Source organism: Cherax quadricarinatus, chromosome 42 (genome assembly GCF_038502225.1).
Source record: "Cherax quadricarinatus isolate ZL_2023a chromosome 42, ASM3850222v1, whole genome shotgun sequence".
Taxonomy (NCBI): Eukaryota; Metazoa; Arthropoda; class Malacostraca; order Decapoda; family Parastacidae; genus Cherax; species Cherax quadricarinatus.
In genome coordinates this window covers 7,295,239-7,323,131 of record NC_091333.1, presented here as the reverse complement: position 1 = coordinate 7,323,131, position 27,893 = coordinate 7,295,239, and the positions used below count along the sequence as shown (strand labels likewise).

Genomic DNA, 27,893 nt, shown 5'->3' with positions numbered 1-27,893 from the left:
AATCAAACACGTTTACACGAGCCTGCTGGATGCTCAAGCCTCTAGCACTCAAAACTTTTATGCTCTCCTTCAAATCCTTCCTGGCATGACCTCTACCCTTCCTTCCTTCCATCCCTAATTTATATACCCTCTTAGTCATCCAGTTCTACTTCATCTTCTTTAATTGCCCAAACCACCTCAAGAACCCCTCCTCAGCCCTCTGAATATACCTTTGGTAAACCCACACACACACACTTCTAATTTCTATGCAATGAATTCTCCACATATTCCCACCACACACCACCCTCAAACATGACATTTGTCTCCAGCCTCCTTCTCACTGCAACATTCAAAGCTCATGCCTCACACCCATGTAACATGAATATATATGTCCAACTACAGAACATAACTGATATTGTATATGACTAAAATGCTTAAGAATATGTACATGGTCACTAATCTTGCATGCAGAATTTTAATGGCCTAAAAAATAAATCAGCAGAGAATAAGAAGCAAAGGATGTTATTTTAGAAGAAACAATAGCAGATGGTGTAACCTTGAGCTCCTGTGGTAGGAGGGCCGACGGCTTCCAAACAACACCCACGAACTTTCCTCCATGTTCATCGTAGAAGAACAGTGCCACATGATTAAATGCATCCTGCAAAATTTATTCTTTTAGCAGGACAACCAATTTATCAATAAAGAAAGAATAAAAGTAATTGTGAAGAGAATCCTTTATGTTATAAGGTTCAAAAATTTTTGAGTATAAAGGTATATAATTTGGCATTAATATTCCCTAAATGATTTTCAAGAGAAGTGTAAGTATTCCAATCAATATGAAAAAAAAAGCAATAGTCTGAAACAAGCAATCCTTTTTATTTAAATTAAAATTTGGCTTATTTTCTAGACATCTCGCAATGGATTGAGAGACTGTCAAAAATAAAATACATTATTATGCATAACAATACAAACAAATGACCAGACTGCAATACAGATAGAGGCAGAGACTGGGGCAGCACCAAGGAAGGGGAACAAGAGGTAGGAGTGAAGCCTTCAAAATTTCCATCAACACTTCTTCAATACAAGTCCCACTGCTCCCTCTTTCAACCAGATAGCCAACCCATAGCCCCTCTTACATAAAGCCTCTAGAGCTGCCCCTGACTGGGTAGAGTATCATTATAAAGGCAGTCATTTCAATAAGCAGAAAATGAAAAGAACAAAGATATTGCTGAAAGGAGTTTAAGCAAACGTGGACATTGTTATCCCCAATTACACCTTAAATAAAAGGCATAATGTATATAACAATCAATCGTACACATTATTTAACAGCAAAATAGTTTAAAAACTTTTTGTCAAGCAGGAAACTGGAATAAAAGCAAGCATAACTTGAAAATTAACAAGCATAAAAACAAACTTTTCAGGAAGAAGAAAAAGCCACAATACCATGGTTGGAACAAATCACAAATAAGCTGTACTCAGGAGAGGAAACTTGTTGTTTCGAGAATAAAAAGGCACAATACCGCGACTGGAACAATACACAAATAACCCACACGTAGGAGAAACAGACTTATGGTGACGTTTCGGTCTGACTTGGACCATTAACTAGTCACACACCGAAACATCGTAAAAAGTTTCCTTCTCATAAGTGCGGGTTATTTGTGTATTATTATGTTTCGGTCTGTGGCACTTGTAACTTTGACAGTGGTCCAGAACAGAAGGAAACATCATAAGTTTTCTCTCCAAGTGTAAATTACTTATGAATTTTTTCAAGGTAAGATAATAATATACAAACCCTTAGTTCTTTTAAATACAGAAAAGCTGCATCAAACATCACAATAGGCATTAATTCGTTGGTATGGCGTTCATAGGGTTTAATCTTCAGTGGCTTGGGTGAAGTCCAGTTAACAGATTCATTTAAACGGCACAGATGCTTATGATTCAAGTGAATGACAACATCAAAGTCATCAGATGAGGGTCGGAAAATAGTCTGTAAATTTCAAAGGCAAACATTTTCAGTGATTCAAATAAGCATAAGAAAAAAAAATTAATTTTTTAATTAGGCTGAACAATGTGAGGCAAAGAATATTATACATGAGTGTGCTCGTAAGCTACTCAAGCAATTTACAGGTATGTTTATAAAGAAAAGAAAATTTATAATAAATATGAAATACCATAATTCTCACCTTGAAATTCAGGACACCTTTCAACAGTTTGGCATTTACAAAACTAAGGGCAGCTTCAGCTAGCTGCTTACTTCGATATAATATCTGTACCGATGGGGAGGTTTTGGTCCACATAGAAGCTAGTTTATATCGTCGTTGTAAGTCACCTGATGTTTCAGTGCTTGGTACAGATCGTAACTCATATGGGGTGACTATAAACATGTGTGGGAAAGCCGAGCGCTGGGTGAGGAAAAGTCGATTGAGCTCTGCCACATCTTCCACTTAAAGACAAATTATTCTCATTAGTTAGCAATCATTTTTGACAATCTTATTATAAAGTATGGAACAGGGTGCACTTTTGTGTATTCTAACTATAACTTTGAATAATGCTTGCATAAAACACAGGAATTCACAAGAGCATTTGACGAGATGGAAAGATGCCAAATTGGTCACGAAGAACAACAATCTGCATAAGTGTTGGTCTTAAGACTGCCTGGATAGCAGCTTCTGACCCAAAATCCAGGTTGTTTTAGCACCTCAAGAGTGCTAGCCAAGCTGAATTTACCCCACCACAGGAGCAGGCAATACATACTCAAGCACTTGACATCCTGAGACCTGATCCTGCTTTCCTCACCTCACTTCCTTTCCCGATATATTCTGTGTTTTTTTTATCTCTGCACTGGACTGATAAATGTCCCCTAATTAAATATCCTAGATGTTGCATTTGTGTTTCCAGCACAGTTTGTTGGTACTGTCAAACTTGCACCTGTACCACTGTATATATCTGAGGACTTAACCACATATACAATCTTCTCACACATTTTGACTGCCTTTAAGTGGTAAAATAAGTTTTAACAAGCTTTAGAAGCATTATTCAAAATCAATAAGTTAGTATGAAAAAAGGTGATATAGTTTTCTAACTGAGAAGTAATTTGACAAAGCTAAACCAACACTTACATCACACTACACATACATGTACATGTTTATTTATGCACACTCATCTGAGTTTTCTTTGATTTTATCTTAATAGTTCTTGGTCTTATTACTTTTCCTTTTATATCCATGGGGAAGTGGAATAAGAATCTTTCCTCCGTAAGCCATGCATGTTGTAAAAGGCAACTAAAATGCCGGGAACAATGGGCTAGTAACCCCTTTTCCTGTAAAGATTACTAAAAACAATAAGAAGAAAATTGTCAAAGTGGGAAGTCTGAATGTGCGTGGATGTTGTGCAAATGATAAGAAAGAGATGATTGTGAATGTTATGAATGAGAAGAAGCTGGATGTCCTGGCTTTAAGTGAAACAAAGCTGAAGGGGGTGGGAGAGTTTCAATGGAGAGGAATAAATGGGATTAGGTCAGGGGTTTCAAATAGAGTTAGAGCTAAAGAAGGAGTAGCAATAATGTTGAAGGATAAGCTATGGCAGGAAAAGAGGGACTATAAATGTATTAATTCAAGGATTATGTGGAGTAAAATAAAGATTGGATGTGAAAAGTGGGTTATAGTAAGCATGTATGCACCTGGAGAAGAGAGAAGTGTAGAGGAGAGAGAGAGGTTTTGGGAAATGTTGAGTGAATGTGTGGGGAGTTTTGAATCAAGTGTGAGAGTAATGGTGGTTGGGGATTTCAATGCTAAAGTGGGTAAAAATATTATGGAGGGAGTAGTAGGTAAATTTGGGGTGCAAGGGGTAAATGTAAATGGGGAACCTTTAATTGAGCTATGTGTAGAAAGAAATTTGGTAATAAGTAATACATATTTTATGAAAAAGAGGATAAATAAATATACAAGGTATGATGTAGCACGTACTGAAAGTAGTTTGTTAGATTATGTATTGGTGGATGAAAGGTTGATGGGTAGGCTCCAGGATGTACATGTTTATAGAGGGGCAACTGATATATCGGATCATTATTTAGTTGTAGCTACAGTTAGAGTAAGAGGTAGATGGGAAAAGAGGAAGGTGGCAACAACAAGTAAGAGGGAGGTGAAAGTGTATAAACTAAGGGAGGAGGAAGTTCGGGCGAGATATAAGCGACTATTGGCAGAAAGGTGGGCTAGTGCAAAGATGAGTAGTGGGGGGGGGGGGGGTTGAAGAGGGTTGGAATAGTTTTAAAAATGCAGTATTAGAATGTGGGGCAGAAGTTTGTGGTTATAGGAGGGTGGGTGCAGGAGGAGAGAGGAGTGATTGGTGGAATGATGAAGTAAAGGGTGTGATAAAAGAGAAAAAGTTAGCTTATGAAAGGTTTTTACAAAGCAGAAGTGTTATAAGAAGAGTAGAGTATATGGAGAATAAAAGAAAGGTGAAGAGAGTGGTGAGGGAGTGCAAAAGGTGAGCAGATGATAGAGTGGGAGAGGCACTGTCAAGAAATTTTAATGAAAATAAGAAAAAATTTTGGAGTGAGTTAAACAAGTTAAGAAAGCCTAGGGTAAGTATGGATTTGTCAGTTAAGAACAGAGTAGGGGAGTTAGTAGATGGGAAGAGTGAGGTATTAGGTAGATGGCGAGAATATTTTGAGGAACTTTTAAATGCTGAGGAAGAAAGGGAGGCGGTAATTTCATGCACTGGTCAGGGAGGTATACCATCTTTTAGGAGTGAAGAAGAGCAGAATGTAATGTAAGTGTGGGGGAGGTACGTGAGGCATTACGTAGAATGAAAGGGGGTAAAGCAGCTGGAACTGATGGGATCATGACAGAAATGTTAAAAGCAGGGGGGATATAGTGTTGGTGTGATTGGTACTTTTGTTTAATTAAATGTATGAAAGAGGGGAAGGTACCTAGGGATTGCCAGAGAGCATGTATAGTCCCTTTACATAAAGGAAAAGGGGACAAAAGAGATTGTAAAAATTATAGAGGAATAAGTTTATTGAGTATACCAGGAAAAGTGTACGGTAGGGTTATAATTGAAAGAATTAGAGGTAAGACAGAATGTAGGATTGTGGATGAGCAAGGAGGATTCAGAGTGGGTAGGGGATGTGTAGATCAAGTGTTTACATTGAAGCATATATGTGAACAGTATTTAGATAAAGGTAGGGAAGTTTTATTGCATTTATGGATTTAGAAAAGGCATATGATAGAGTGGATAGAGGAGCAACGTGGCAGATGTTGCAAGTATATGGAATAGGTGGTAAGTTACTAAATGCTGTAAAGAGTTTTTATGAGGATAGTGAGGCTCAGGTTAGGGTGTGTAGAAGAGAGGGAGACTACTTCCCGGTAAAAGGTCTTAGACAGGGATGTGTTATGTCACCATGGTTGTTTAATATATTTATAGATGGAGTTGTAAAAGAAGTAAATGCTAGGGTGTCCGGGAGAGGGGTGGGATTAAATTATGGGGAATCAAATTCAAAATGGGAATTAACACAGTTACTTTTTGCTGATGATACTGTGCTTATGGGAGATTCTAAAGAAAAATTGCAAAGGTTAGTGGATGAGTTTGGGAAGTGTGTAAAGTTAGAAAGTTGAAAGTGAACATAGAAAAGAGTAAGGTGATGAGGGTATCAAATGATTTAGATAAAGAAAAATTGGATATCAAATTGGGGAGGAGGAGTATGGAAGAAGTGAACGTTTTCAGATAATTGGGAGTTGACGTGTCGGCGGATGGATTTATGAAGGATGAGGTTAATCATAGAATTGATGAGGGAAAAAAGGTGAGTGGTGCATTGAGGTATATGTGGAGTCAAAAAACGTTATCTATGGAGGCAAAGAAGGGAATGTGTGAAAGTATAGTAGTACCAACACTCTTATATGGGTGTGAAGCTTGGGTGGTAAATGCAGCAGCGAAGAGACGGTTGGAAGCAGTGGAGATGTCCTGTCTAAGGGCAATGTGTGGTGTAAATATTATGCAGAAAATTCGGAGTGTGGAAATTAGGAAAAGGTGTGGAGTTAATAAAAATATTAGTCAGAGGGCAGAAGAGGGGTTGTTGAGGTGGTTTTGGTCATTTAGAGAGAATGGATCAAAGTAGAATGACATGGAAAGCATATAAATCTATAGGGGAAGGAAGGCGAGGTAGGGGTCATCCTCGAAAGGGTTGGAGAGAGGGGGTAAAGGAGGTTTTGTGGGCGAGGGGCTTGGACTTCAAGCAAGCGTGCATGAGCGTATTAGATAGGAGTGAATGGAGACGAATGGTACTTGGGATCTGACGATCTGTTGGAGTGTGAGCAGGGTAATATTTAGTGAAGGGATTCAGGGAAACCGGTTATTTTCATATAGTCGGACTTGAGTCCTGGAAATGGGAAGTACAATGCCTGCACTTTAAAGGAGGGGTTTGGGATATTGGCAGTTTGGAAGGATATGTTGTGTATCTTTATACGTATATGCTTCTAAACTGTTGTATTCTGAGCACCTCTGCCAAAACAGTGATAATGTGTGAGTGTGGTGAAAGTGTTGAATGATGATGAAAGCATTTTCTTTTTGGGGATTTTCTTTCTTTTGTGGGTCACCCTGCCTCGGTGGGAGACGGCCGACTTGTTGAGAGAGAGAGAGAGAAAAAAAAAAAAACATAACAAGTCTTTCAGAATTTGAACTTCAATTTAAACATTCACACATTTCCAGTAGGTGTGAACATTTACTAACTGGACAGATTGTTTAACTAAAATTTAATGGTATTGTATACATAAATTATCCTTTGCTTAAATTCTTGTATACAAAAAACACAATCTGATGAAGAAAGTCACAAGACTATAGCTGGAGCAATTCACAACTATCTCATATGCAAAGTAAATCCTTTATTTTGCTTTTCAAGTCTAGACCTCACAAAAAGCTAACAGTGTGTAATTACTACTAAAAATAAACCATCATAACTTACCTGTGAAGGTTTCATTGAGATTAACAAGGATGGGTGTCATCTTCCAATCAGTGTTAACCAGGAGGTGGAGAAATCTTAATAGAGTTACATGAGGTGTGCTTGGAGGCATATATGGAGCTGGGTTCAGGTAGAGAGAAGCCACCAGCAGCTCCACTGCTATGTGTGGAAGATGTGGTAAAAGCAGTTGTGACCCTGCCCATTGCTTACATAAACGAACCCCACCACTGAAACTTGGGTGATCTGCTTGAATACTGGTGACAAAAAAAAAAAAAAAAAAAAAAAAAAAAAAAAAAAAAAAAAAAAGTGTACAGTAAATCTTCATAAGGTAATTCTACATAGTGCATAGTGTGACTTTGTATAATGAATGAATTTTTCATTTTATTCACAGGGAAGCAGAAAACCTGCAAGGGTTACATAGCACCTGGGGAATGGGAGGCATTCAGTTATGATTCAAGGAAGAGGAGACATAGTCCCCTTCCTTAGATTGAGAGTGCCTCACCAGCATCAAGGCGCCTCGCACCTGGACGACAAGAGGTGGATCCAAAACTGCACAGCACATGTAAAATGAACAATGTGCTCCGTAAGCATGGGGCATTAGGTTATGTGCAAAAATCTAGGAATTACCTGCCGTGACATCTTTCCCCTTCAGCTTATAAGTCGAGTGTTTGGAGAGACACATCTCACTGCCTTCCCTATTGACACCCACACTACCTATATTTGTTTTCTGGGAGTGTCACATGCCTAACTCTCTGCACTTATCAAATGATTTTGGATATTTTCTCTGGCTTTTTCTCAGTAAGAGAGTTAGGGGTTAGGAAATTGTGGCTCTGGCACAGACGGAGATAAACTGGTAGGGTCTTTGAAGATGTGCTGCATGAACAAGATATTTATGAAGTGCTAGAAAAGAATGACAAAGAGCCAACTGCAGAAGAAATACTGAAAGCTCAGTTTCCAGTTAAGAGAGAGAGAGGCAGATAAAAGACTAGGAGTAGGTAGAAAAAGCTGCAGATAAACAGTTAATACTACAATAGTCATCATATTGCCACTGCACCACATCAACACTATGAACCACAGATGTTGTGGCTAGCATTTCTTTTATCTGTTTGCTATGAGAATTTAAAATAATACAAGTGCCAGGACCGTGTCTTGGGGTATTGAACATGTTACTACGCTAAAACTAGATTTTGCTTTGTTTGCTACCTCTCTCTGCATTTCATTTGATAGAACACTCAAGTCATTTTCCTTCTTTTCTTGTTATACCTACTGACCTTATTTCATAGGCTATCACTCCATAATTGCATTTGACAGACGATATTAGTAGTTAGAGCACTGCATTTCCACTAAGAAAAGTGCAGAATATACTTGGTTAGTCATGAGACTCATTCTACAAGAACAGATGCCATTACGTACTATAAAAACTAAAGCTAGCTTGAATAATGAAATATGCTATACTAAAAAAAAAAAAAATAGAAAGATAACACCAAAGACATGTTGAGGTAGTGAATATGAGGGAGAAAGCGGCATGTATGTAAGCAACTCAGGAAAGGTGCCAATGAACAGAGCTTAGTGGAATTACCATATTTTCCAGCATATAAGGCGCATAACAAACGCATCATAACGGTAAATCACTAATTATATTCAAGGGTTAATTACCCTCTTACTTTTAGCTAAAGCCTAACACAAAGCATACACTTGAACATGACCTTGAGCATATAAGGTGCAAGGTGATTTTCCAAGTCTTTCTTGGGGGAGGGGGGGCCTTATATGGCAGAAAACACGCCATATTTTGAATGTGGAAATTCATGCAGAGTACTTTACACATGAAACAGCCAAGATAATGAGGATACATATTTTGCTAAGGTGTGACGGCACTAAATTTTCGTGATTATAATAACTGTGGATATTATAGTGTAAACATTACCTCATTTAATAGCTTTCTTATTTTTACCTTAATGTACAGTATTTTTATTTTTTTATAGACAATTTACTTAAGGAATCATTTCTAGAATTCTCATTATCTCTTTTTTAAAAAACATTTTTCCTCTGTTTTTGGCAAGCTCATAGCAACATCAAGTAATAAGAGTTGAAATAATGATATACTGAAAATGATAATTCTAACAGTAAAGAATAAAAATAAAATTAAACAAATGAATATTCAATACTAAATGATGGCACAAGCATGTAGTTATACATTCATGCACTTGTATTTTTTATACGTGACAAAAATTTGTTACTTGGAAAATTAACACTGAATAATATACGCACTCATATGTCAAGGAAAGGCAATCATGTACCTGGCCAGAGCTGTTGTGAATCGTGGAATAATCTCAATATGTTTCTCCAGCTGTATGGAAGCAGCAGTGTCTTGCTCTTGCCAGTCTCCCTGTGGTGTTTCCACTAGTCGCTGCAGGTAGATTTCTCTCAAGTAAGAGACACGAACACGGAAGACGTAGCCCTCCTGCAGGAGATCTTCATTAAAGACATACAGTACTTACAATTACACAATCAAGGGGAAATAAATATACAACAGATTACAAAAACGTCAATTTATTAGTATAATGTAATGCACTCTGATGCCTAAAGTGGGGATGTTCTGTTCATTGGATCACTTGACTCACAAAATCCTAATAACACGGTTACAAACAAACCATGGAATAGGTGAGGATTTGAACCCATGGCTTCAAACTCCACCTGCTCTGTGGTTTGGATCACTTGAACTGTGATGTTCATGCACCTCTGAAAAGATAACTAGAGAATAAATAATAATACCGGCCCTGTTTTGATTAACCCTAACCTGGTAAAACACACCTGTATTGAAAAGAGCATATTATTAATTAGAATATCAAATTCAGCATACTGATATTCTTCTCTTACAAAAAAAAAAAAAAAAATGTTGAGGTGGTTTGGACATTCAGAGAGGATGAAACAAAACTGAATGACTTGGGTGTATAAATTTGTAGTGGAAGAAAGACAGGATAGGGGTCATCCTAGGAAAGGTTTGAGGGAGGGAGTAAAGGAGGTTTTTGTGTGTGAGGCACTTAGACATCTAGCAAGCATGCATGAGTGTGGTAGACAGGAGTGTAGGCAAATGGTTTTTATGACGATGTGGTGTTGGAGTGTGAGCAAGTTAACATTTATGAAGGGATTCAGGGAAACTGGTTAATTGGACTTGAGTCCTGGAGGTGGGACGTACAGTGCCTGCGCTCTGAAGGAGGGGTGAAGATATGTTGTAGTTTTTAAACTGTAGTGTAGGTGCACCTCTGGCAAGACAGTCACCTGCCTTGATGGAAAACAGCCGGCATGTTAATTAAAACTATAAAAAAAAAATTCTACATTTAATAAATCAAGAGTAATAAATATAAAAATGCACAGCAGTACCCAGAGTATCTGAAGAAACTTGGGGAAGACAACTGTTGTCACACTGTCTTTTTGGAGTAGATCAGACATCTTGGTGTGAAATTCTGCCTTGATAGCTTGAATGGCCTCCAAGTCATCTGGCCACTTGCCACTGATCTCCAGGAAGACAATAACTGCAGGGCAAATAATTCTAAATATCTTAAAGGATACATATTTTATATCTGAAAAATATTAAAAACAGAATTTTTCCAATTATTGGTAAATTGCTCAAAGTAAATAGCTTATTTCTAGCAAAATTTAATTTATTTTATAACTAAAATCAAATATGCATTTTTTTTTTTTTAAAAAATCTGTACAACAAACAAAAAAGAATTAAAATGGTGGTCTTATAGGGAAAGAAAAGAAAATCAAGAAATGAAAAGCATTATGAAGAAACAATGTGAGTTTTTCTATTTTATTGTCTTTAAATGGCTCTGCTTGTGCCATTGTTTTATTTTCTCACAGGGAAGTGCTAAATCCACAGGGGGTCATACAGTACCTGGGGAATGAAAGGTAATCAGGTTAGCTTAGGTTTTTTGATTCTGGAAGAATGAAGAACATTGGATACCATTAAGATGTACATATACAAAATAATTCTAAGCCACAATGAGGGCTGACATAGTGGGATTTTTAACAGGGTTGAAACAGGAACAAAAGGGTATAGATGGAAATTATAAACACAGATTAAAAAAAAGTTTTTTTTTTAACACATCGGCCATTTCCCACTCTATCACTGTCTTGTCAGAAGAATGCTTACACTACAGTTTAAAAAGTGCATCTCCACCTCTCCTTCAGAGCACAGGCACTATACTATTTTTAAAACTACACAACATTTTAGCTTTAAGAATGCCTTTCTAGAGAGAGCAGATTTAGGGGGGGGCCCCCTCAGTCTAGCCTTGTAGGAAAGATTTCTGATACATCGGATCAAATATGCCAGCCTTCTTTGTAAGTTTTCCAGCGCATTTATATCCATCCTATAATACGGTGATCAGATCTGTGCAGAATAATCTAAGTGAGGCTTAACCAATGATATACAGAGATGAAGAATAACCTGAGGACTCCTATTATTTTTAGTTCTTGACATGAAGCCAAAAATTCTGATCCGATATAACAGCTGCCCCTGATATTAGGTAAAAAAAAATTAAAAATATTTCCTGTCTGAATATCTGTAATGACTGCAAATGAAGATCAGCAATTATTAGGACTGTTATTTTGTTCCAAAATACCAATGTACAAGTGTGGAACATCATAAGTCGTAGACATGTATTATGGCCATGAGAAATAGGAGAGCTGAATTAAGAATATTTATGACACTCATAGCTAGGTAGTAAGTTGGTAGACAGCAACCACCCAGGGAGGTACTATCGTCCTACCAAGTGAGTATAAAAGAGAAGCCTGCAATTGTTTTACATGATGGTGCCTTTTTTCTGTCTCATAAACATCCAAGATTTCAGATACGACTTGCTACTTCTACTTACACGTAAGTCACACTACACATGCATGTTTCTTTTTTTTTTTTTTTTTCAACAAGTCGGCCGTCTCCCACCGAGGCAGGGTGACCCTTTTTTTTTTTTTCTCATCCGCAATCCTACATTCTGTCTTACCTCTAATTCTTTCAATTATAACCCTACTGTATACTTTTCCTGGTATACTCAGTAAACTTATTCCTCTATAATTTTTACAATCTATTTTGTCCCCCTTCCCTTTATATAAAGGGACTATACATGCTCTCCGCCAATCCCTAGGTACCTTCCCCTCTTTCATACATTTATTAAACAAAAGTACCAACCACTCCAACACTATATCCCCCCCTGCTTTTAACATTTCTGTCATGATCCCATCAGTTCCAGCTGCTTTACCCCCTTTCATTCTACGTAATGCCTCACGTACCTCCACCATACTTACATTCTGCTCATCTTCACTCCTAAAAGATGGTATACCTCCCTGGCCAGTGCATGAAATTACCGCCTCCCTTTCTTCCTCAACATTTAAAAGTTCCTCAAAATATTCTCGCCATCTACCTAATACCTCCCTCTCCCCATCTACTAACTCCCCTACTCTGTTTTTAACTGACAAATCCATACTTTCCATAGGCTTTCTAAACTTGTTTAACTCACTCCAAAATTTTTTTCTTATTTTCATTAAAATTTCTTCACAGTGCCTCTCCCACTCTTTCATCTGCTCTCCTTCTGCACTCTCTCACCACTCTCTTCACCTTTCTTTTACTCTCCATATACTCTGCTCTTCTTATAACACTTCTGCTTTGTAAAAACCTCTCGTAAGCTACCTTTTTCTCTTTTATCACACCTTTTACTTCATCATTCCACCAATCACCCCTCTTTCCTCCTGCCCCCACCCTCCTATAACCACAAACTTCTGCCCCACATTCTACTACTGCATTTTTAAAACTATTCCAACCCTTTTCAACCCCCCCCCCCCACTACTCATCTTTGCACTAGCCCACCTTTCTGCCAATAGTCGCTTATATCTCGCCCGAACTTCCTCCTCCCTTAGTTTATACACTTTCACCTCCCTCTTACTTGTTGTTGCCACCTTCCTCTTTTCCCATCTACCTCTTACTCTAACTGTAGCTACAACTAAATAATGATCCGATATATCAGTTGCCCCTCTATAAACATGTACATCCTGGAGCCTACCCATCAACCTTTTATCCACCAATACATAATCTAATAAACTACTTTCATTACGTGCTACATCATACCTTGTATATTTATTTATCCTCTTTTTCATAAAATATGTATTACTTATTACCAAATTTCTTTCTACACATAGCTCAATTAAAGGCTCCCCATTTATATTTACCCCTGGCACCCCAAATTTACCTACTACTCTCTCCATAATATTTTTACCCACTTTAGCATTGAAATCCCCAACCACCATTACTCTCACACTTGATTTAAAACTCCCCACGCATTCACTCAACATTTCCCAAAATCTCTCTCTCTCCTCTACACTTCTCTCTTCTCCAGGTGCATACATGCTTACTATAACCCACTTTTCACATCCAATCTTTATTTTACTCTACATAATCCTTGAATTTATACATTTGTAGTCCCTCTTTTCTTGCCATAGCTTATCCTTCAACATTATTGCTACTCCTTCTTTAGCTCTAACTCTATTTGAAACCCCTGACCTAATCCCATTTATTCCTCTCCATTGAAACTCTCCCACCCCCTTCAGCTTTGTTTCACTTAAAGCCAGGACATGTATGTACAAGCATATATATATATATATACACACACACCCCTCTGGGTTTTCTTTTTCCTTACTGGTTCCTTTTCTTGTTTATTTCCTCTTATCTCCATGGGAAGGTGGAACAGAATTTTTCCTCTAAGCCATGTGTCATAAGAGGTGACTAAAATGTCAGGAGCATGGGGCTACTAACCTCTTCTCCTGTATACATCACTAAATTTAAAAAGAGAAACTCATTTTTCTTTTTGGGCCACCTTGCCTCGGTGAGATACGGCCAGTGCTTTGAAAGAAGAAAGATGACAGTTATAGCTGGTAAAAAGCACAAGAGGCAAACAAAGATTAAGATAAGATGATGCAGTGAATGAGCATTATATAAAGAAGTGACCTTACAAAAGATATTGCAAGAAGAATAAATGCAAATTGCGAGCAGAATTATTATTTTAGTAATGGGGAAGCACCAAACCTGTAAATAAATCACAGAATAGGTGGAATTTAAATCCATGGCAAGGAAGTCCTAAAACTCACAGGCCAGTGTATGAACTACTCACTTGCCATGGGTTTGAAATCCAACCGTTCTGCAATTTGTTAGCAATCATGTTATTACGATTTTGTGATTTAACCTGTAAGGCTCATATAGTGCCTAGGGAATAAGATACTCAAATTTGTTCCAAAGAAATGGAAGACAGCTCCATTTCCTTGTATCTGAAGCTCTTCACTAGGATCAAGGTACCCCCTTAGAAAGGTTGTAGCAATTTTTTTTAGGTGTAAACCTCATTATCAATAAAATGAATAAGCTGTGTGAAAGATTTGAACCAGAGATCTGTATCTGATCCACCACATTTGTATATGAAAGGAGATACAGTATAAATTCAAGATAAAGATCGATATTCATGGCAAGTGAAGTGCCAACAATGTGATAGAGTTAAGACCATCCTATGCACCAAACACCAGTATCGTGTGTGAAAAAACTACCTTGCTACATTGCAAGTTTACCTTGCAGAATTGGAAAAAATCATTTTGTTCAAAATATTCTTACCTTCTATGGCGTAATCAAAGTTTTGGTATAGTCCTCCGAGATCAGAAAACTTTAGGTAGTTCCCAGATGCTTCTATTGCCTGAATATATGAAATAAATAATAGAAGATTATGAACAATTTCCTGAAAGAATTTAATGAATAATATTTTTCATATATTAACACTCAATACAGTACAGTATACTAGCAATCTTAATAAAGGCAACAATTTCTAGTTTCCTTTAATTCAAGGCTATGGGCCTATATTATATAAACAATTATATCCTACCATAATATCTTTCACATACAAAAGAATACTGCCCTAAGTGCAGAAAAACTTTTCCTGCGGAAATTTTTTCTGAACAGCTCTCTCAAGTCAATTAGCTTGACAGAGCTCTACCAAGGGTAAAACAATGTCACATTACTAGTTTGCTTTGCATGTCTCTTTTCTTCACACTATTTTTTTTTTTTTTTTTTTTTTTTTTCAACAAGTCGGTCGTCTCCCACCGAGGCAGGGTGACCCAAAAAAGAAAGAAAATCCCCAAAAAGAAAATACTTTCATCATCATTCAACACTTTCACCACACACACACATTATCACTGCTTTTGCAGAGGTGCTCAGAATATAACAGTTTAGAAGCATATACGTATAGAGATACACAACATATCCCTCCAAACTGCCAATATCCCAAACCCCTCCCTTAAAGTGCAGGCATTGTACTTCCCATTTCCAGGACTCAAGTCCGACTATATGAAAATAACCGGTTTCCCTGAATCCCTTCACTAAATATTACCCTGCTCACACTCCAACAGATCGTCAGGTCCCAAGTATCATTCGTCTCCATTCACTCCTATCTAACACGCTCATGCACGCTTGCTGGAAGTCCAAGCCCCTCACCCACAAAACCTCCTTTACCCCCTCTTTCCAACCCTTTCGAGGACGACCCCTACCCCTCTTTCCTTCCCCTATAGATTTATATGCTTTCCATGTCATTCTACTTTGATCCATTCTCTCTAAATGACCAAACCACCTCAACAACCCCTCTTCTGCCCTCTGACTAATGCTTTTATTAACTCCACACCTTCTCCTAATTTCCACACTCCGAATTTTCTGCATAATATTTACACCACACATTGCCCTTAGACAGGACATCTCCACTGCCTCCAACCGTCTCCTCGCTGCTGCATTTACCACCCAAGCTTCACATCCATATAAGAGTGTTGGTACTACTATACTTTCATACATTCCCTTCTTTGCCTCCATAGATAACGTTTTTTGACTCCACATATACCTCAACGCACCACTCACCTTTTTTCCCTCATCAATTCTATGATTAACCTCATCCTTCATAAATCCATCCGCCGACACGTCAACTCCCAAGTATCTGAAAACATTCACTTCTTCCATACTCCTCCTCCCCAATTTGATATCCAATTTTTCTTTATCTAAATCATTTGATACCCTCATCACCTTACTCTTTTCTATGTTCACTTTCAACTTTCTACCTTTACACACATTCTCAAACTCATCCACTAACCTTTGCAATTTTTCTTTAGAATCTCCCATAAGCACAGTATCATCAGCAAAAAGTAACTGTGTCAATTCCCATTTTGAATTTGATTCCCAATAATTTAATCCCACCCCTCTCCCGAACACCCTAGCATTTACTTCTTTTACAACCCCATCTATAAATATATTAAACAACCATGGTGACATTACACATCCCTGTCTAAGACCTACTTTTACCGGGAAGTATTCTCCCTCTTTTCTACACACCCTAACCTGAGCCTCACTATCCTCATAAAAGCTCTTTACAGCATTTATTAACTTACCACCTATTCCATATACTTGCAACATCTGCCACATTGCTCCTCTATCCACTCTATCATATGCCTTTTCTAAATCCATAAATGCAATAAAAACTTCCCTACCTTTATCTAAATACTGTTCACATATATGCTTCAATGTAAACACTTGATCTACACATCCCCTACCCACTCTGAAACCTCCTTGTTCGTCCGCAATTCTACATTCTGTCTTACCTCTAATTCTTTCAATTATAACCCTACCGTACACTTTTCCTGGTATACTCAGTAAGCTTATTCCTCTATAATTTTTACAGTCTCTTTTGTCCCCTTTCCCTTTATATAAAGGGACTATACATGCTCTCTGCCAATCCCTAGGTACCTTCCCCTCTTTCATACATTTATTAAACAAAAGTACCAACCACTCCAACACTATATCCCCCCCTGCTTTTAACATTTCTGTCATGATCCCATCAGTTCCAGCTGCTTTACCCCCTTTCATTCTACGTAATGCCTCACGTACCTCCACCACACTTACAGTCTGCTCTTCTTCACTCCTAAAAGATGGTATACCTCCCTGGCCAGTGCATGAAATTACCGCCTCCCTTTCTTCCTTAACATTTAAAAGTTCCTCAAAATATTCTCGCCATCTACCTAATACCTCCCTCTCCCCATCTACTAACTCCCCTACTCTGTTTTTAACTGACAAATCCATACTTTCCCTAGGCTTTCTTAACTTGTTTAACTCACTCCAAAATTTATTTATTTTATATAAAAGTGAGAAAGATATTACCTGCACTTTACTTACAAATGTTACATTAAGACATACCTTTCCAGTTACCCGTAATGCCTTTGCCAGGGGTGGAAACACCCGGGTGTGCCTGCTTACATCTGAGGTTGACTGAACTGCTGTTATCTTCAAAGGTAGATCAAGAGAGCGAAGCTTCCGAGATAGAGAATCAAATGCTTGGATGGCAGAAACTGTAGCCTCCTCACCAGTAGCATAACTGCAAATGAGAACTTAAGAGCATAAGAAAGGAGGAACACTGCAACAGGCCTACTGGCCCATGCAAGGCAGGTCCAAGTCTCCTACTAGCTTAAGCCAATGGCCCAACCTAGTCAGGTAAGGTCACTTCCACTTAAATGAAACAATTCAATAAAAACTGAGCTTGAAATTAATTTAGCTATCTTTGAAATGCAAGAGAATCACTTTATGAAGAAAGATACATGCCTTTATACATTATACAAATCAATAAAGACCAAAACTATTATTTACATGGAAAATCGGCCCACACAAAGGTCTCCTAGTATGACAGGTATGGAATGTATGGTGGTTTTTAGAACCCAGTGATGCAATTTAAGATTAAATTAGCATTCAATAAGAATGTGTGACTACACTGCAGAGGCCCCTATTTGTCAATAGGACTTAATATTAAAATTGCATATCTTTCTTCCTTTCACTATTACTTTGCTGGCACACTTTAAAAAATCTGAAACTATAAAGTTTACAAATATATATTTAGTGTAAGGTAAAAAAGCAACTGGGTCAAATATGAAGCAGTAGTTTGTTTCATTAATATGTCTAATATATTTTTTTTTTTTTTTTGCTTTACATCAACCAGTGCTAACGGTACTCTTATCCATGCATTAGGAATAATGTGTATGGAGTTTGACATAATTCCACTCATCTATTAAAATATGAAAAGGTTTCTTAAAATGGCCAACAGAGAAGCTACACTAAAATTTTTAACAGAAAGATTAATTTTAAATAAATAAAAAAAAAAGGCAGTGAGAAGCTCAAGCATCGACAAATACAACTGATCATCTTAGTTAAAATTCTATTTCCAAACAAACAAAATTAATGCACTTTGCTTATTAGTAGCAACTTACTTGTACTTCATTTTGTAATAAGGATGACAAAGAAAGCCCTCCATTTGTTTAGCAATGTATACATATTTTCCCTTCTTCCTATAATGAAGCCTTAGAAGGTACTTGCAAATTTTTCCTGGAATAAGACGTCGCTCCCCAATGGACTGCTGAGGCTCTGCCCAAAGAACAGCTTCATGGAAGCTTCCGTCCTGAAATCTGCGAAGAGAACTTTTCGCACCCCAAAACTTTTTGAAAATTGCTGCTTCTGGAGAATCTGCAGGTGGACCCTGAAATGAAGACACCATGAGCATTGAAAGACTGAAAACATGAATAAGATGCTGCATCATTGTGACTAAGAATGGAAGATTTCTCCTGCAATACCCTCATACTTATGGATATGTTACACTGTACGATATCCACACTGGATGAAATCCGGGGTTCCATTGTAATCCACATCGAGGAGATTGAAACTTATTATGAAATTTCGGTCCAACTTCGACCATTAACTAGTCACACAGAAGTTCATCACATTCTACTATTTCCAGACCCCCAACCCCAGCTCTCATAGATATATACTGGCACCCTTCTCTTTGCACTTCTGCATGATTAGTTACTGGCTCAAGTCTGACCAAAACATCATAAGTTTCAGAGTCCTATGGGCAGATTATCTGTGTAAATTAAATCAAATCTTTTCATTCCTAAAATAGAGCATCCCTTAATGTATCAACAAAATTTTTATTAAACAGTCCACTGATCAATGGGTAGTGTTTGTGCTAAGCTAATCAATAATGGAAAAACAGCACTTAAAGTTCAAAACAGTATTAAATAGGCAATGTTTCTTGATATTCCAGAAATATGGATTCTGGGATTAAAACAAAAAATATTTCCTAACCTTTGTCAATAATGCAGAAGCTGTCGTTGGGTTGAGCACAATACCAACAATAAAAATCTTTTTAAAGGCAGGAGGAGGCTGATGTAGAGGCCACACTGCTGGAGGTTTCCTCATAGGCACCAGTAACTGCACTCTATCACCAAGACCTTTGCTCAGCAGTTGTATAATGGATGACAACATCACTCTCTGTACATCACCTAAAGCATCCATAACAAGTTCCTGATATTTTGGTATTGTTTTACTTAATACTGTCTCTGCATCACTTTTAAAAAACCTAAAAAGCAAAAAACAAATTATATTAATCCCAAATTAACTATGTAGCTAAAATAAATAATAAATAACCGGCTTGTTGAAAAAAAAAAATAATTTCCCACCAAGTTTGGGCAACCCAAACAAAACACTTTCATTGTCAACTTACTCCCAAGCTATCCTACCAGAGGGTACAAACATCACAGTCCCATGTTGAGCCATTCAACTGCAACAACTACACCCACTATCAGTGCAAACACTGTGCTTACCTATCTCTAAAACTGTAACCCAGTTAACTTGTACCATGCTCATACTAACCGCAAATTAAAACCCTATTATTATTATTATTATTTCAACACACAGGCCGTATCCCACCGAGGCGGGTGGCCCAAGAGGAAAAACAAAAGCTTCTCCTTTTACATTTAGTAATATATACTGGAGAAGGGGTTACTAGCCCCTTGCTCCTGGCATTTTAGTCGCCTCTTACAACACACATGGCTTATGGAGGAAGAATTCTATTCCACTTCCCATGGAGATATGAGGAAATAAACAAGAACAAGAACTAGAAAGAAAATAGCAGAAAACCCAGAGGGGTGTGTATATATATGCTTGTACATGTATGTGTAGTGTGACCTAAGTGTTAAGTAGAAGTACCAAGACATACATGAAACCTTGCATGTTTATGAGACAGAAAAAAGGACACCAGCAATCCTACCATCATGTAAAACAATTACAGGCTTTCGTTTTACACTCACTTGGCAGGACGGTAGTACCTCCCTGGGCGGTTGCTGTCTACCAACCTACTACCTAGAATTATTATTATTATTCTTTTCTTTCTTTCAACACACCGGCCGTATCCCACCGAGGCAGGGTGGCCCAAGAGGAAAAACGAAAGTTTCTCCTTTTACATTTAGTAATATATACAGGAGAAGAGGTTACTAGCCCCTTGCTCCCGGCATTTTAGTCGCCTCTTACAACATGCACGGCTTATGGAGGAAGAATTCTGTTCCACTTCCCCATGGAGAATTATTATTATTATTAGTAATTATCATAATACTCATGGAGAGGCTCCAAGTCCATAGAAGTCACACATCACTTGGGAAATGGGAGATAATCATATTTAATCTAAGGAAGGGAAGCAGAGCTCCAATTTCTTAAATCAAGTGTGATGCATCTATTAATGAGGCTCACCGCATGCGCAAGAGCTGATCACTCAGTTGGAAGATCTCGACCTTCTTAATGAAGAGCATTTCAAAACTGTCTGCAGCTGAGGAATCAAGGAAAGACAGTGCCAGCTGAGCTTCATGTTTAATCTGAGGAGGACAAGAAATGCATTTATAAACATGTGTCCACAAACAATATGCAATTTATTTCCTCTCAACCCCTTATTTATATAACCTTTCACAATGCATTTTATATTTTTTCTTTTTATTTCCAGACTTACCCTTAAATAGTCTGCAGCAATTAAATTGGCTGTCATATTCACCATACCAGAAGGGTCAACAAATACTACTTCATACAACTTATGAAAATCCTCTAGAGTAGAATTATCAGCATGAGATGGTGCTCTCATGTTAGGTCCACTCTCACACCAATTTCCAGAGCCTGCAAAAGAAATAACATTACAGACCTATACATCTAACAGTAGCCATTACCCACCAAGGCAGGGTGACTTCACACTTCTGTAATACCCCAAAATCCACACCCATCCCTCAGAATACAGGTACTGTATTTCCCACATACTAGACTCAAGTCTGGCTGACTGACTTTACTGAATCCCTTTATAGATGTTACCTTATACAGGCAGGCCCTGCTTAGAGATTTTAGCTAATACAGTGGTTTTCAATTATACCCATTCTCCATTTATTCAGACTTCCTACAATAAATTTATTCACCGCTCACTATAAGCTAAGGACGAAAACATTTTAAGGTAAGTAACGTAATTACTGTATATGCATTTTTTAGGTCTAGCTATATTGTTCCCTCAATATAAGATAGTGTAAATATGTTATCAGGCTTTTATATGTATTGGAAAGTGAAAAAAAGCTATGATTCACTTTACAGCAGTAGCCTAGAACCTAACCAACTGTATAAGTGGAGCCCTCCTATATTTCAACAGTACATCAAATCCCAAAAATCACTTGTATCTGCTCTTTCTGATACATCAAACCTTCAATAAATACAGCTGGTTAAATTTTTCCCTTAGCGACTATTATTATTCGTCTTTCAACAAACCGGCTGTATCCCGCCGAGGCAGGGTGGCCCAAAAAGAAAAACGAAAGTCTCTCTTTTTAAGCTTAGTAATTTACACAGGAGAAGGGGTTACTAGCCCCTTGCTCCCAGCATTTTAGTCACCTCTTACAACACACGTGGCTTACGGAGGAAAAATTTTGTTCCACTTCCCCATGGAGATAAGAGGAAATAAACAAGAACAAGAACTAGTAAGAAAATAGAAGAAAACCCAGAGGGGTGTGTATATATATATATGCTTGTACATGTATGTGTAGTGTGACCTAGGTGTAAGTTGAAGTAACAAGACATACCTGAAATCTTGCATGTTTATAAGATAGAAAAGATACCAGTAATCCTACCATCATGTAAAACAATTACAGGCTTCCATTTTACATTCACTTGACAGGATGGCTGTACCTCCCTGGGCGGTTGCTGTCTACCAACCTACTACACAGAATGACTATTATTATTATTATTATTATTATTATTATTATTATTATTACTACTATTATTATTATTATTATTATTAATTATTATTATTATTATTGTTACTATTATTATTATTGCATTCATGGGGTAGCTGTAAACCCGTAGGGATCATACAGTACATGGGGAAATAAGAGGCAACCAGGTTTGATCCGTGGAATTGGCAGTTATGTCCAGTTTCCTTAAACAAGAGCCCCTCACTATCATGAAGGATCCTCCCTTGAAGGGGTTCCAATGACTAGCAATTCTGAATATACAAAATGATAAATAAAATGATGAACAACCAAACACAATAAAAATTACCTTATCAGTAAACAGATAAAAAAGAAATTACAGTTTTACATTACACACCATACACTGTATGTTATGGAAGAAATCACAACAAAGTGCATGACAGCAAAAATGAAAAAAATACCAATGAAAATAGGAAATAAAACCCGAGAGCTTTTATGTACTTTCACACAAATCCGAAGCTTTGTGTTTAAGTACACTGTGGTATTTTTTCACTGTATATCATACAAAGACCTACAGTAGATTTACAGCAATAATCCAAAGTTACTTACCAAGATATACAATGACATTGCGGAACACCTGGTATGCGGACATCTGTGGATTAATTTTGCGAGTTTGCAAAAGATGAATCATAAGTAAGGTGACCAAGTGGCCAGAAAAGCTTCCTACACCCTGAAAACAAATTCAGTTTATTGTATAAGTGAATGTTAAATACAACAATTAAATAAAACACACACACACACACACACACACACACACACACACACACACACACACACACACACAAAAGATAACATTTTTATCCTAAAACACTTTCTACCAATGTCACTGTAGGAGTATACAGTTGGAGGGGCACCATTAGTCTGTCCTACCATTCCCCTCAACTTGCTTCCATTAAAAAAAAATGCTAATTTTCAGCCTAAAACTCTATAAAAATTCTTGAACTGCGCTGCAAATTTCTCATATTCATCATCGAGCATTTTCTATACTGATGAACTCTATTAAAGTTTAGAGAATCATCATAGTCTCATAGAAAACAGACCATTAAGGCTCATTTCTTAAAACAAAACTTCACTCTGAAAGTCCAAATTCACCAGTCACTGCTTTAACCCTTTGAGGGTCCGCCCCATAGTTCTACGGTCTTGAAGCCTGGGTCCAAGCCGTAGTTCTACTCCATGAGTTCAGTTCACTCAGATAAGCTGTGAGTGGTAAATCTGGGCCTAGACATGAGAGATTAGATCTATGTGGTAAGTGTGTGCCATATAAAAACAAATCCTTCAGCACATAGTGCATAATGGAAAAAAAATTGCGACCGTGTTTTTGGATTAAAACAACGAATTTGCGGTGTATTTTCATGTGGTTTTTACAGTTGTATTCATGGTTTCTTTATCTCATTTGATAGAATGGAAGATACGTTACAAAATAGAGATGATTTTGATTGGTTTTAGTATTGAAAATAGCTTGAAATTGAGCTCAAAGTAGCAGAAATATTCGATTTTTGCTGATGTTCAGGAGTAAACAAATGACATCACGCATCTAACACACGTCAACTGGTGGGTCTAATATATGTTCACGAATGTGTTGATATTATTTATACAATTATTACAATACTGCATAACAGTAAATCTTCTATTTTTTTGGTGTGAATAAAAATTCTTTGTGAATAAAAAATCAAAATGGAATTCATCTGTAAAGCCTGAAAACCTAACTAATAAACAGAGGAAATGTTATTTTAATGCCACGAATGCCTGCATTAATTCTAAACCCTATTTTGAAATTGGAATACTTTGAACTTTGTGTGAAATTGGCCAAATTACCAATTTCTGGTCACTTTATTGGGTAGTCCCCTCAAGGGAGGTTCCTTGATGCTGGCGAGGGGCTCTTGACCTAGGAAACTGGATCTATACTCCGGTTCCCTGAACTGAGCCTGAATACCTTCCATCCCCTCCCCCCACATGTGCTGTATAATCCTATGGGTTTAGCGCTCCCCCATAATTATAATATAATTTATTGGGTAGTTGAAATAGTTGACTGGGCAGTTTCCTGTGCTCGATCGATAAAATAGAAGCGATACTAGTGAAACAGCTTAGAATTTTGTTGACTGGAATAATGTAATTGGCCTAAAAGAGGAGTCAAGGTGGATAAAATCGTCAATACATAAATATCATGGACACAATGCGATTCGGATAGTGTAATTTCATAAATTTTTCATCAAATTTTATACTTTTTGTTTTATAACCTTCAGAAAAAGATTCTCTACCATTTCATAACAAAAATAAATTTTTTTTTTTTAAATTCTTGGACCCTGTGGACAAAGCGTAGAACCCTCAAAAGGTTAATCTTCCATTATATGGTAAATTCCTATATCCACTAAGAATCATCCATCTAAATAATCTTTTATAATAATTTTAGAAATGTTTATAACATGCATTACCACGACAGTAGCTAGAAATGAAGAAACTACTGTACGTAATAATGTATTCAGCCCTAAATCACTAAATCACATAATTATGCAACTGAGTTTGCAAGAAAGGAATAGGGGTGAGAAACAGTTCTTTATACCATCTTTAACTTTTGACTGACTGGTGCGAATTAGCCCCATCATAACTACTTAACTCCAGTATATGTTTATGTAGTTGACAATTTCATGCTTCTTTTATAACATTACCGGCATAACCAGGAAAAAAATAAACTCTCTAAGGAAGCACCATCCACATACACACTGGCAAGTGTTAAAACTAACCTTGTCTAACTCTCGCTGGGCTAACCAAATCTTAAGAAGTTTGATGCCTTGTGCCAGGTTTGGGTGTTTCTTCACACAGTCCCTCAACAGTTGTAAGTGTTCCAGCATAACTATGTCCACTGCACATGCCCAGTTATAGTGTGGAGTTGGCGGGAGCGTTTCCACTATTATGAATAAAAAAAGGTGAGAAGTGATCTTCCTCCAGTTCCATTCTAAAAAATATGTAATTGTAAAGTACTCAATTAGGAAAAAAAAAAAACATTTAGTTTACATGTCTAGTTTTCTTTCAAAGCTATTTTCCTTTTTTAAATTGCAAAAACTGTATTTATAAATCCTTCCTTATACAATTAAATAATAATGAGATAAGCAAGATTAACCAACTAATTTACATGGATTAAGGTTATAAATATTATGTAGTTTATATTGATGATCAATTTAATCAGAAAATATTATATGCCAACAGGGATGAAAGAGACCAAGAATGAAGTACTAAAACAACAAAAACAAAGAGATGACATTCTCAATCCATCTGTCCACTGTGTATGAAGGCAGGAAAGGTACCCAAGAATTTGGCAGTGAGTGTGTGGTCCTTTTGTATAAAAAGACATGGGTTAAAAAGAGAAAGAATTATAAAGAAAAAAGTCTATTGCAAATACCAAGTAAAGATGATCACAGATTTGCAAATAATAATACAGGATGAATATCTGCAAAAGAACAGAGAAGATTTAAGAAATGAAGGGGATGTGTGGATCAAGATGTCATTGAAGTATGAAACTGAAATGCTACATTAAGAAAAGAAATAGCTTGTTTCATTTATGGTTTAGGAAAAAAAAAGTATATGACAAAGGAAACCCGAGTGAAAAAGCTATTGCTGTAAATGTATGGAACAAGTGGTAAGTGGTTACAAATGGTTGAGTTTATACGAAGAGGATGAAGCCCAGGTTAAGATGTACACAACAGGCAGAGAACATTTTTCAGTAAAAGTGAGTCTTCAACAAAGATAATGTGTAATGTCACTGTGGTTTATTAATCTGATTATAATTCTTTGAACAGGGACTGTAAGCTGCTAAAATGGTGCCAGGAAACAGCTGTAGAAGAAAATATTATTGTGAAAAAGGGTGTGTGATATTCACACAATGTGTGAGTATCACACACCTCTGGCACCATTTGAGCAGCTTACAGTCCCTGTTCCTTTAAGAATTATAATCAGATTAATAAACCACAGTGACATTATACATCATCTTTGCTGAAGACCCACTTTTACTGAAAAACGTTCTCTGCCTGTTGTGTACATCTTAACCTGGGCTTCACATAAGCTCGACCATTTGTAACCATTTACCACTTGTTCCATACATTTACAGCAACAGCTTTTTCACTTGGAAGCTGTCACAGCCGAGGTTTGCAAATGACAGAAAAGAAACTGCAGGAGTTAGTGGAGTTTGATATACGGTATAAAAGATGGAAGTACTATATACAGAAAAGAGCAAGGTGATAAGAATAAGTAAAGATATGGTGAAAGACTGGAGGTTAGAGTGGAACAAAGGAGAATGGAAGAACTGAACGCAAATAATTACATACTTGGGAGTGAATGTATTGGTAGACAGGTTTATGAAGGATACGTTAAACTGTAGGTAGTTGAGAAAAAGAAAATGACAGGAGTGCTCAAATAAGGAAAGAAAATAGATTGCCAATGCATACAAAAAGAAAAATTAATCAGAATGGTGGTTCTGAAACTCTTATTTATGGATATGAAGAAGGTAGCGAGATGTAGGAGCTTGAGCAAACATGTTAGGTAGGAGAGAGTGAAGGCGAATGGTTCTTGGGACTTGACAAGCTGTTGAGTGTGAGCAAGGTAACATTTGTGAAGGGATTCAGGGAAACCTTTTAACCAGACTTGGGTTCTGGAGGTGAGAAATGCAGTACCTGCATGCTGAAAAAGGGTTGGGGATACTTGCAGTTTCTGAACTGTAGTATCAGCACACCTCTGACAAAACAGGAATAGAGCGAATAATTGTTTCTTCTTTTTTTAGCTCACCCTACCTCAGTGAAAGATAGTCATTGTTAAAAAAATAAAATGTTTACAAATTCTGTGCAGACAAAGAACTTATCCACTGAGGCAACAAGGAGAATGTACCAGAGTACAATGTAACCCATCCTGTTTGTTGCATGCGTGAAGCATGGGTTTTGAATATTACATCGAGGAGGAGATTAGGAAGAGATGTGGAGTTACCAAAAGTATTATTCAAAAGATGGGGAAGGGGTTGTTGAGATGGTTTAGATATTCAGAAAGGATGGAGAAAAACAGGATAACTAGAAAGGCTTTATGTATAAATCTGAGGCGGAGGTTGTCCTAAGAAACTTTGGAGGGACTATAAGAGGTTTAGAATGCCATGGGTTTGGATATCCAACAGGCTTGTGTATACAATGCACATGTTAGATAGGAATGAGTGGAGACAAGTAGTTTTCATGATTTGACATGCTGTAGGAATGGGACTAAGGTAACATTTATGAAAGAATTCATGAAAAACCAGTTAGCCACACTCAAGCCCTGGAGGCAAAAAATACAGTGCCTGCACTCTGAAGGATGAGTGGGAATGTTGTAGTTTGGAAGATCACCTGAACTGTGATGTTGGCACCCTTCTGGCAAGACAGTGATTGAATGAGCGTTAGTAAAAGTGTCTACTACTTTTTTGAGGAACGCTACCTTGGTGGGCGACGGCCAAAGAATTGAAAAAAAAAAAATTATTTTAGCAAGCTGGGACTGATTGAAAACATGCTGAAAGGGATGAATTAACCTGCATCTGCTTAAAGCCATTATATCTTACTTTTTGCCTCTTCTGAAAAAAACCATGCTGGCTGCAGGTTACTTCTCTCTGGCGAGAATCGCTTAGCTTTAAAACTCTCTGGTGGCGGGACAGGAAACAGATTTACTTTCCACTTTTTGCCTAATTTCCCACTAGGTGTAACCTACAAAAATATAGAGAAAATATATCAAATATATTTTAAGAGGTCTGAGAAAATTATCAGAATATCAAGAAAAGTATCCC

At 37.3% G+C, this 27,893-nt stretch overlaps 1 protein-coding gene across 1 annotated transcript in view; it reads right to left on the bottom strand.

Annotated features, from left to right (window-relative positions):
- Mat89Ba (nucleolar protein 6 Mat89Ba) overlaps window positions 1–27,893 on the bottom strand; it is a 54,340-nt gene that overhangs the window by 3,054 nt on the left and 23,393 nt on the right. The window contains exons 7-21 of the mRNA XM_053786344.2: window positions 27,672–27,813; window positions 24,847–25,010; window positions 22,655–22,775; window positions 20,818–20,978; window positions 20,565–20,686; window positions 19,125–19,398; window positions 18,254–18,519; window positions 17,193–17,370; window positions 14,583–14,661; window positions 10,316–10,467; window positions 9,232–9,395; window positions 6,938–7,188; window positions 2,163–2,422; window positions 1,772–1,966; window positions 536–637 (exon numbers count right to left, since the gene is read on the bottom strand). Coding sequence (XP_053642319.1) covers window positions 536–637; window positions 1,772–1,966; window positions 2,163–2,422; window positions 6,938–7,188; window positions 9,232–9,395; window positions 10,316–10,467; window positions 14,583–14,661; window positions 17,193–17,370; window positions 18,254–18,519; window positions 19,125–19,398; window positions 20,565–20,686; window positions 20,818–20,978; window positions 22,655–22,775; window positions 24,847–25,010; window positions 27,672–27,813 — 2,631 coding nt within the window. The remainder of the gene's footprint in view (window positions 1–535; window positions 638–1,771; window positions 1,967–2,162; window positions 2,423–6,937; window positions 7,189–9,231; window positions 9,396–10,315; window positions 10,468–14,582; window positions 14,662–17,192; window positions 17,371–18,253; window positions 18,520–19,124; window positions 19,399–20,564; window positions 20,687–20,817; window positions 20,979–22,654; window positions 22,776–24,846; window positions 25,011–27,671; window positions 27,814–27,893) is intronic.